The sequence below is a fragment of the Gymnoscopelus braueri genome, assembly GCF_963280865.1.
Source record: "Gymnoscopelus braueri genome assembly, chromosome: 2".
Lineage (NCBI taxonomy): Eukaryota > Metazoa > Chordata > Actinopteri > Myctophiformes > Myctophidae > Gymnoscopelus > Gymnoscopelus braueri.
The window spans coordinates 38,765,664-38,777,259 of NC_137604.1; the positions used below are offsets into that span (position 1 = coordinate 38,765,664).

An 11,596-nucleotide genomic window follows, 5' to 3' on the forward strand; every position below is an offset into this window, starting at 1 on the left:
AGCAGCCTGGCTAATTGGCCATCTTGTGTCATTACAATGGAGTGACGTTCCTCTTTCACTTTATACAAGTGCAACTTGCCCACACAAGACAATGTGCCCTGTACTGTGGTGAAGTTGACATGAAGAGGACCCCTTTTAACATGAAGCCACCAAATAACCAATGCTGCCACCATCCGTGTGCATTGTGCCTCTGAAGGTCGCATTTCCCGAGATGGTCTTACACTCAGTCAGAGGTGCACACTAGAGAAAAAGGAATGGCTTGCATACAAAAACAAAAGACAGAACTGGGTAAAGATAATTTGGCTTGATGCGATAATTCAAAAGTGAAATGAAACAGGGAGAAGAATAATCAGTGGTAGAGATTATTGCTCCAGAGTAGAGTGGGTAGTCAGGTTTTTTCCCCCCCGTTATCATGTATTCGATCGTCATGATCTCTTCCTCCTCGGTTTGACGGATTCAGGATGATTGTTATGATTGTCTATTGAGTCCTTTACATAGGATGCCGGCTGTAAAAAAAGAAAAAAAGAAAAAAAAGAAAAGGAAAAAAAAAAGAAACTCGCTACAGCCACGACACTGAAAAACACATTCATAGACACCAAAAATATACATTATGATACTGTCAAAAGGTACAATAATTACACTGAAAAGGAAATTACAGCATTTAAACCAACACCCAGAATGTTTTTCATTTCATCTTTTTGTCCGCCTCTCTTCTCTTCCACTCGTCGCCATCTCCTTCTGTGGTGAGGTGGGGGAGGGGGGCGGGGTGGTAATGGTGGGGGGGTTCGGGGTTCAGTGAGCCCCTCAAGAGCTGCTGGCAGAAAGTCTGAGTCCCACCGTTTACCCTCCTGTGATGTGTACTGTGTGTGTGTACTGTGTTTGTGTGTGTGTGTGTGTGTGTGTGTGTGTGTGTGTGTGTGTGTGTGTGTGTACGTGTGTGTGTGTGTGTGTGTGTGTGTGTGTGTGTGTGTGTGTGTGTGTGTGTGTGTGTGTGTGTGTGTGTGTGTACTGTGTGTGTGTGTGTGTGTGTGTGTGTGTGTGTGTGTGTGTGTGTGTGTGTGTGTGTGTGTGTGTGTGTGTGTGCGTGTGTGTGGCCGGGGGGCTGTGGTGGGCGGGAGGTCGGTGGCCATGGTTGGCTGCTCTAGAAGAACCACCGGAAAGCTTCACCGGTGTTGACCGGCGTTCTCTGCGGGAGACATAAAGTGAAGGACACAGTGTTACTTTGCAGTTTTCTCACAGCAGTCAAGGAGCTACGTGTCCCTTATATCATTGGTTCTCAAAGTGGGGTCCGGGGACCCCCAGGGGTACTTGAGGGGGTTCCAGGGGGTCCCCAGCTAAATGATGGACAGGAACCAAATGGACCCTTATGGGTTTGTAACTCTGAGAGTGTCCATTTGGTTCCATTCTCAGAGTTAAATTAACATTCATTTTACAATAAGAATTGGGGTCCCAGAGGTATAAATACCATTAAATGGGTGTCCGTAGCCTAATGCATGTTAAACTGGGGGTCCTTGAAATTAAAATGGTTGAGAATCACTGCTAGAGAGCCGTAAAAACCTTCTCTTATGGGGGTCCCTGGCTTATCTTTTCAAATGGGGGTCCGTGGGGTAATAAGTGTCAATTTGGGGGTCCTTGACATGAAAACGTTTGAGAACCACTGCCTTATATATATGGCAGCGATTTTCAAAATGTCAAGGACCCCTTTGATATGCATTAGGCCACGGACCCCCATAACTCTGAGAGTGTACGAATTGATTCGTACACTCTCAGAGTTACAGACCTGTAAAGGTTCATTTTGTTCCTTAGCTGGGGACCCCCCTGGAACCCCCTTAAGGACCCCTGGCGGTCCCTGGACCCCACTTTGAGAACCACTGCTATGTACTGTACCCAAATAGCAAAGTCACTGAAAGAAGAAAAAAACAATATCTGTGCTCAGTCAACTTTCGTCCATGACAAATGCATAACACAACTAGAAAAAGTGCTGAAAAAGGTCAGGTAGGTTATTGTGGCCTCCTGGTGGCGCTATAATAGGCCAATGTGAAAAGGGTGCCATTTCTTCTTAGGTCTTGCACGGCAATCGGACACTGCATTCATGATTTGAGGATTTGAATTTTGTTTTAAAAAAAAGTTTTAATAAATTAGACCTGCTGGTGGCGCTATAACAGGCCAATGATAAAAGGGTAGCATTTGTTCCTCAACATAGTGTGAATGTGCGTGCAAACAGGGATGAGCTGTAGGGGGTGCTCTGGCGCTGGCTGGGGGGGCTGGGAGCTCCACATGCACGCGCGAGCACGCACCGTCAGCTGCGGTCTTAACACCTTAAAGTTTAAACAATAGCCTCTCAAGGTTCGCGCCGTCAGCGGCGAGCCGTTCTCAATAGCGTCTACCTGGCTGCTTTGCATAACATTAGGCTACTCAAAAAAAGCCATGGACTTGAATTGAATGTGTTACATTCCTCTCACAATGAGAGACAACAGTCTCTGCACTGCAGAGTGTGAAGGGGATCGCTTAGAAGAGGACTCAGTTCTCTGAGACAAGACAAAGACAAGTTGTCTGATTATTTTAAGTACTTATGTGTGGGTGAGTCTATGTAAAGGGCTTTTATATAAAACTAAAAGGAAAATAAAATAATTAATTAATTGAAACAAAAATAAAAACAACAAATTAACAATCCAACTAAATAATAAGATATAATTACATTAAAAATCACATGTTGAATACAGTATTTCAACTAGCACTGAGCTGATTGGCTATGTGCACATGCGTGCACGTGCATGTGCACGTGACGTCAGAAAATATAGCCCCCCTAGTTCAAAAATCCACAGCTCATCACTGCGTGCAAAGTTTGACCTTAATCGGACGATGCATTCATGATTTGCGGCATTTTGTCTAAATGGGCCACTCCTGAAAACTGTAGATGTCAATCTTAGCCAATCGGGATGGAATATGAAAAATTAAACAGATCCGTCTTGATCACATGACTATAGAGATCATGTGTACCGATTTGTGTGAAATTTGGATAAAATCGGAAGGAGTAATGTAAAGAAATATGTTTTACATAAGTCGGCCTCCTGGTGGCGCTATAAAAGGCAGATGTGAAAAATGCAGGATAAAGGTTTTTCCTTGACCTCTAGGGAGTGTGCATACAAAGTTTTACACAGATTGGTGCAGTTATAGGTAAAAACACGAATCGGGCTGTTATAGTGCCACCACGAGGCTGATTAGAAAAATCTCAAGTGGAATTTCTTCCTCGGCCTAGTGGGAATGTGCGTGCAAAGTTTCACGGAAATTGCATGCTGTGTTAATAATTTGAGGCATTTTGTTCAAAACGGAGCAGTCCTGCAAACTTTGGAAGCCATTTTTAGCCAATCAGGATGGAATATGAAAAATCTGAAAGACTCGTTTCGTTTAATGACTATAGAGATAATGTGTACTGATTTGCGTGATGTTTGGACAAAATATGTAGGAGTACTGTGAAAAAATTTGTTTTGCAAAAAGCGGCCTCCTGGTGGCGCTATATCAGGGCCATGTGAAAAAATTGGGGCAGAGGTTCTGAATTGGCATTTTCGTTGCGATCAAGCGGTGCGGGAGATTAGCTTTCCACAGACGGACGGACAGACGGACGGACGGACGGACGGACGGACGGACGGACGGACGGACGGACGGACGGACAGGGGGTAAAACATACTCTCTCGCCATGCCTTTCGGCCTGGCGGAGACAATAAACATAATAAATGATGTATTTGTCAGTGGTTGCGAGTTTAAAAAAAGTGAAGTCCAGCAACCAAAGCGGCGAGGGCTATTTTAACAGCAACCTCCCCCCCCCCCCTCGCCCGAAACCCGCAGGATATTTCATCAAAGAACAAGCCAAGGTGAAACACTATCCACGTCCCACCCACACCCAAATAATCATTACGCAGGATGAAATATTCAATACAAATTCCCAAGAAGCAACAATGAGGCATTTAATTACTGAGAGCTCCAGCTGCAGTGAGGGGGAACAGTGCATCATTTCAATTTGAGCCAGCGCCAATCTCCCTCGCCACCCCCCCCCCCCACCCCCCCACTCCACCCCCTCCACCCCCCCACTCCACCCCCTCCACCCCCACTTCTCTTTTCCTGTCTCCACACCAATCCCGTCAGCTAGAGTGACAGCCTCCCCTTTTTGGGGAAAAACTCATTTGGTAGTCAGGAACATAAAAACACCAAAGTCGTTCACCAATCCTACTAACTAATGAGCAAAATATTTGTTTTAGTTTTTTGTTTGTTTTATGCAGGGAAACAATGTATGACACCCCCTCCCCCAAAAATCCCTTTATTCTGATAGGAGGACAATTTAACATTTTAATAATAAGTGTCATATTCTGGGGCAAACATTAGCCAAAAATAGCTGATCTACAAGCTTTGAGAACCACTGCTTTATGTACTGTACCGCAGTGAGGGGGAACAGTGCCCCTCACCCCCCCCCCCCCCCTCCTTTTTCTGTAAATATACCTTTTGCTGCTAATGAGCTTTTACTGACACTGAATCGTAAGTATGTATGTCTTATGAATTTAGTACAATCGACCCCAATGGAAACAAGCCCCTGTGGCTTTTTTGGGTTATCCTTTTAGCATAACTTTTGACAGTACTACTTGTGATCCCTGGCTAATAAGCCTAATATGCCTTAATACATTATAATTGTGCTCTAGCACAACAATTAAAAACAATATTTTTTTAATAACTATTTATTTTAGAAATAGTTCATCTTTTACTCAAGGGCGACAGTGCCTGTCGCAAGTTGATGATGTCATTTGTCCATGTGTGGTCCAGCCCTATGAAATGTATGGAATGCAAGCGCTAATAAAAAACAACTTAACTCATTGAGTGCCAATGACGTCTTTTGACGGCCGTTTTCAGTGTGCCATCAGTGCCAATGATGTCTTTTGACGTCACCTAAATTATTTATTTGTATTTTTATTTAAAAAAAATATATCTCAAAGGAACTAGGAGAAAACGATTTTCAAAAAGTTAATGCTCCATCCACTTCAATGTAAAAAAAATAAACTGAGAAAAAAATCTAATTTTTCCTACCATTGTAAACACTATTTCTGAGTGAGACATGCCACTTTCAAACATCAGACAACAAATGTCAACGAGGTCACAATGACCTCGTTGACATTTGTGAAACCACACCTGAATCACCTCAGTGATTAGCAACCATCAGGGGATCAATCACACTGAAGACAAACACTCTGTGACCAATTGAAAATGTAAAATAATAGCCTAACCCTGGCACAGGGATCAACAAGCTTGAAATAAGCCTGGCACTGAATGAATGAATACTTCCTAAGGTTAATATATCAAAACAATATTTTAAATATGTTTTATTTGCACATGCATTCCATACATGTCATAGAGCTAGACCACAGATGGACACATTACATCATCAACTTGCGACAGGAGTTGTCCCCCTTGAGTAAAAGATTAACATTTCTAAAATAAAGGAAATATTTAAGGTGTTTTTCATGTTTAATTTTTGTTATGGGGGGCAATTATAACGTATTAAGGCATAGGTGGCTTATTAGCCAGGGATCCTTTTAATAATCTTGTTAATAAAGTATTCAATCAAAAATCTATCAATCAATGGAGCTATGCCTGCGGGGGCAAGACAGTAAACCCCCTACATACTCATTCATTGTAGTTTTCTCTGGACAAGCGTAACAACTAAACAAATACAGACACTCAACGGTCACTTATACTCCAATACTCCTTAAAGCTGCAATCCACTTTTTTGTGTGAATAAAATGACATTTTGACCAATCTGTATATCATTGCTGTCCGTCAGAAACCAGCTAACTCCGCTTTTGCATTTCTTTCCATAAATCAGTGCTATGAACACCATTTACGTCTGTGTGTTGATTAAAAAAATATTGAACCAATGAAAAGTATTAAAAAGCTCTTCTGACAAAACCAGCTAACTCCATTGGATCCTCAAACTTTCTGCTAAACGTCCACCAAAGGGGGTGGAGTTAGCTGGTTTTGCTGACTCCACCCCCTTTTGACCTCCAACCTCATTGTGAGCTTGGAGGTCCATTTAGCTGTTCTTATCAATGATGAACAAAACCTCCTAACTCCACTTTTTGTTTTGTTTTTGTCATGTCGTTTTTGTCAGTTAAAATATTGATGCTCGAACGGGGGACCCCGTCCCCGTGCACGGGGGACAAGCAGATCGGCAGTGTAGATTGGCTATTTTCGGTGAAGATATTTAATGTAGAGTGAAAACAGAAAAAGACTAACCAGTAATGGTATTTGATAATAAGAAACCTGTCTTTTGATCCATGTGTACCCTGCTGGCTTACAATCAAATCCCCCCAAAGCTAAACCAAAAATATCCAGGTGAGTGGACTGCCCACATTCTATGCTTTACCGGGGGAAAAAACAAAAAAAACTTTATTGCCATAAACAACTTCGCAATCAGTAGTAAATAATAAGTCATATTAAATGAATAAATATAAGACAAAGATGCATAATAAAAATCGTCTGCGTCCAGGACGAACCAGCTAACTCCATTTTCAGCTTCTTTTTTTTTCATAAATCAACGCTATTGAACACCCTTTACGTCTGTGTAAAAAAAAATTTTTGAACCAAATGAAAAGTATTAAAAAGCGCCTCAGAGCGCGCTGGCTGCGCAGTCAGAGAGGAGGAACACGGAGCAGCACATAAACAAACTCCCCGTAGTCTGTTAAAACTATGCAGTGTACCTGTTTATCAAACTTAGCACTAACGCTAATGTTATGAAAACAAGTAATTATATTTCAAAAATCTATGAAGTGTTTAATGAGGAGAGCAATGTGACAAGAAGAAAGGAGTTCATAGCATTTCTGTTGCGCTAGTTCTACTACCTCTTTGCAGAAGTTATTGTAATATTTAAAGTCCTGTTTATTATTGTAGGCCTATATAATAAGTGTCATGAAGCATCAGGGCATTAATTCACACGTTGTGATGCATTGTGAGCTTGGAGATCCATTGTTAGCTTTTGGGAATTTGTACCCCTTTGAAACCTCTCCCTCAGCAGCGAGTGGAGCTATTGTTGTTCGGACACCTAACTCCATTTCAGCTTGATTTCTGCTCGTCTGAAACTACTAACTCCACTTGCGCTAGATTTGGGTAAAGTGTTGATAATATAATGACACATGCAAGTATCTGACAATATATAAAGTCACTATACCAACTTTGATGAGGCAGTATTGCTTTGTTTTAAAAATATAAGGTTTTCTTCATTTCCTGAAAAACGTATATTTAGTTTTTTCGTTTCCTGAACAATGAGCGTTTTGGAGTTAGCAGGTTCGCGCTGGACAGCAGAGATATGTGATTCAGATATGCCAATGGATGGTTTACTCAAAGCTTATTGTTCCAATTGAATCTAGACAACCTATATGAGTCACCTTTCCCTTTAATTAAAAAAGACAAACTACAGCCAATTGAAATAAAAAAAAGAAATTGCAGCATTTTCTTTCTTCTTCTTAGATGAATTCATTCGTTTTGTAGCTGGGCATAAAAGAACACATGCTCACAGTCAACAAATACAGAGAAGACCTTATTCACTGAAGGGTAGAAAACAACCAAAGAAGTGGGGGATGGGGCAGAGACCCTAAGATAAGCTAAATAGGATCAATTAACCTTTGAGTGTTTTTTGTTTCACTGATAACCTCCAATAGACCAATACAAGACCCCTAGTCACATTCACTGGTAGCCAAGTCTGTACAACACTAGCCTCGGAAACCCAGGCTTTTTTTTTTGTTACAAAAGAAAAAAAGCCTGGGGGAGCGATGCAGGAACGATGGTCTTGGACCTTGTTATCTCCTAACCAATCAGAGTGCAGAGGGGCGTCGCTCTAAATTTGGTGACGTCAGCGTGCTCCGTGCACAGGCCGAGGGGGGGAGGGGAGGGGAGGCGGGGACATAGATTGGTGAAGCAATAGGAAGCCACGCACAAATCCAGGCGGCTGTGTTTGGGTCCGCCCTTCAAGACCATGGATTGAGCTCGTAGCCTCAGGCTAGTACAACACTGACCTGGTATACCATTAGGTATAAGCTGACGGCTCCACTATACAGATTTCACTTTCTATCATAAGCAAAGTGAAGAAAAATATGCCAGGCTGTGTTAAGCCACAACGTAGGTCTTAACAGGTAGATTTATAGAATAGAATGCTGTATGACACAATGGAACGGAATAAAATTGAAATGTCATTGCTCATATGTGGCCTCTGACTTCACTATACTGAGATGAAAACAGACTAAACACAATAAATACATCAATGGTAAATGTTTTTCACCACCATTTCATTCACAAATGCAAGTAAATGTGTTGCTTTTGATGTCAGTCATTCACTTGTTATGTAAATCTAAAGATAGCAAACTAAGTTGTAGCATTATTTTTAACACCACATCCTGTGAGTTAAATGATCCTTTCAAGATGATACTACAGCACAGCAGAGTACAAAGACTGCCAAGTCAAAAGCAAACCCCCAAGATATTTGCAACAGGCTTATTTCATGGTGAAATAAAAATATTTTCAAGCTGCCAGGGTTAAACTGCATTGCAAATTTCACTATGCTTTAATTATGACGTTTCGATCCTTTCTATCCTCACAGTGTTTACACACTGAGCAGTGAGCACAGTAAATATTACCCTTCAATGGATGTTTGCTTGTTAGTTGATACTACTTGGAAATCCAAATGTCACTCTCTCGTCATGTCACAGCAAAGGGGACTCCCTCTTTACTTGTTGTTTCGCCTTGATTGCACTTAAACCCGAACATTTAACTTCACTAAAACTATGCCTTTAAACCTAACCTGAACCCTAACCTCACAGAAATAATGCCTAAACCTAACCTCAAACCCTGTCCGCCTAGGCGAAAAAACCTGGGAAAGACATCCTCCCTTCACATCAAGCCACAGTACGACAACGTTAATTTACCTCTGACAGTGCACCCAAATGGACCCATATCGAGTCTACAAATGTAACCTAATGGACCCTTGCGGGTGGACCCGGATGGACCCGAAAAATGTACCCTTACGGGTCATTTACGGGTCCATTTGGTTACATTTGAACACTCTCAGATGAATATACAGGATTTTACAGCCTAAGTTGTTCTTATCACAGCCCACTGGGTGTCTCAAAGCCCACTTTGGGTCGTGACCCAACATTGAGAAGTAGTCCTTGGTGAATTGAGAAGACATACCTGTTACATTGTAAACGTTTCATACTTTAAAAGCAAGTCATGGCTGAGAAAACTACAGAAGGCAAGGTGGAATTGAATCCCAGAATGCACCTGGGGCAATTGGACCTTGCCTGTGGATCTATATGTATGGCTAACTGGCTCTCTCATAGGTTGCCAATCATAAGACTGAATTAATACTTAGTTGCGTGCCAGTGTCATTCACCGGAAATAGCCGATCTACAAGCTCACGACGCGTCGCATTGCAGCACAATGTGAGCTTGTAGATTGGCTATTTTCAGTGTGCGGCGTGGTGCACAAACAAGTATAAATCAAGCATAAGGGAAATAATGCAAAATTCTACTAATACTATACATATTCACTACAATGATGAAAGAAGGAGTTTTGTCAAGTTTTTTTGGTAGGGCTCCTGTGAAAAGGGGTGCTATGGAGCTTGATAACAGACGATTTAACTGGGGCCTGTGTCTCTGACTATCCTATGAGAGGCAATTTAACTGTGGCCTCTTTAGCTTAAGAGTTTAACTAAAGTGCATTTTTGGGGCCGACACCTTTACCAATATTATTAGGGAGTAAAACATTCTGATATCAATATATCTGCAAATATTCTTATACCGTATAAACACATTTCTTGTCACGATCCTTGCTTGTGGTTATGAAACACTTGATATTTGATGACAAAGATACTGTAATGGAAGCAGGATATTTTTGAGTTTAACGATAAAATGGATTCAGTGCACTTGAAATAAAAAAGTAAAAAACACAAATAGAACCATTTATAAATTAACCAACACATAGTTTTCAGCATTATGCTCCTTAAAAATGTTTTTGTATCAGCAAATATCAGACAACATAGTGTATATGTGATAGACAATATACTGTACATATGGGTCAATTGGTCAGGCTCTAAGTTTAACACACACAACAGAAAACAGGATTTGTAGCCTACTTGTATAGTGTACCGAAGTCCTGCCGTCACTCGTTCATCCCCTGGGTCACGGAAGTAATCTCTCTATGGAGAATAACAATGGGTCATCTTTAGAATCGTCTCATATAAGGATTGTGAGAATTATAAGAAAATAAACTAATTGTCCCAGCAATATTGTCAGGGAGGTGGTTCTGTATCGTTTACGATAGTCAGTTGCTCGTATTTGATACAGTCTGTTTCTGGCGAAAATGTAATTAATTCGGCGGCGGTAACTTTAGCGCTTTCTCACCGTCAGTTGATGCTTCATATCCATATGAGCCAAACCGCAGTGCTCATTTGTTTATTTTTGGAACACAGTTCTTACATGACACAATATTAAACACGTCTATGGGAATTCAGAATGGGGGGAAAAAACGTGACCCATAGGATTCTTAAATTACGTCAGACTTCGGTGCTCTATTGTAGCATGTGGTGTGCATAACGGTTAACCCAGGAACTCAGGAGAGTGTTTGTCTCACATAGTTGCTGGATGGATAAGGACCAACAGTATATGGATTGATGGATGAATGGCTTAATGGATACATGACTCAAAGCATAGGTAGAAGGGTAGATGCATTAACATAACATAAAGTGCAAACCACATTCTTGTTTGTTTTAACTCCTTTGAATGTATACTACATTTACACTGAGAAATAATAAAGTGTCCGAAAAGAACGACGCACATGCGGAACAACGACAGTAGAAAATCTAATATGAGCGGAGGCAGCCACAGGCTCAGTATTTTAAAATCTATTGCCATTGTAGAATTGGGTTACAATGAATGAGGGGAAATACACTAGAGTTACGCAAAGATGCTAACAACAACGGATGGAGCCAGAGAGAGAACTTGGAGAGGTCCCCGTTTTAAAGAGGGGAGAGGATGCCGAGACTAATCAGCAGTTTAGCGCGTTTCCATGTTCACACGCAATTAGGGAACGTCCAAACAATGGTAAGGAGCTGCAACAAGCCAATCCCTGATACAAAAAAATAAAAAAACACAGACAAACACAAGAAAGAAAGAAATAACACCACTCTCCAAAGGAGGGGGGAAAAAACAACCTTGACAAAACGAACATCCTGCGAGTGCCAACAAATTACAAAAGCAAAGGGGAGAGGCCTGACAATTTGCTGCCTATAACGCAATGCTGTACCAGGCTAGGGCTAACAGGATGAGAGGAAATAGTGTGTGGGTGTGTGTGCGGGCGGGGGGGTTGGGAGGGATGAGAATGTTTATCATGATCCATATTTTCCCATTGATCCATCCCCGTGGTGGAAGTGTGGCTCACCAGAGGCCATAATGACCCTGATCTGGACGCTTGGCATGTCTCCCTGTTTTGTTAAGTTCCCTCGTTATCGATTCGGCAGCAGGGCTCTCGAGTGCAGCTTGGATTCCCTCCACAGACACCCCCC

The 11,596-nt window shown here is 41.7% G+C and overlaps 1 protein-coding gene across 1 annotated transcript in view; it reads right to left on the reverse strand.

Annotated features, from left to right (window-relative positions):
* Nucleotides 1-1,077: 1,077 nt before the first annotated feature.
* The window catches only part of cxxc4 (CXXC finger 4), a 52,256-nt gene continuing 41,737 nt past the window's right edge, over nucleotides 1,078-11,596 (reverse strand). The window contains exons 3-4 of the mRNA XM_080450343.1: nucleotides 10,169-10,231; nucleotides 1,078-1,186 (exon numbers count right to left, since the gene is read on the reverse strand). Of these exons, the coding sequence (XP_080306469.1) occupies nucleotides 1,142-1,186; nucleotides 10,169-10,231 (108 nt within the window). The 3' untranslated portion in view covers nucleotides 1,078-1,141. The remainder of the gene's footprint in view (nucleotides 1,187-10,168; nucleotides 10,232-11,596) is intronic.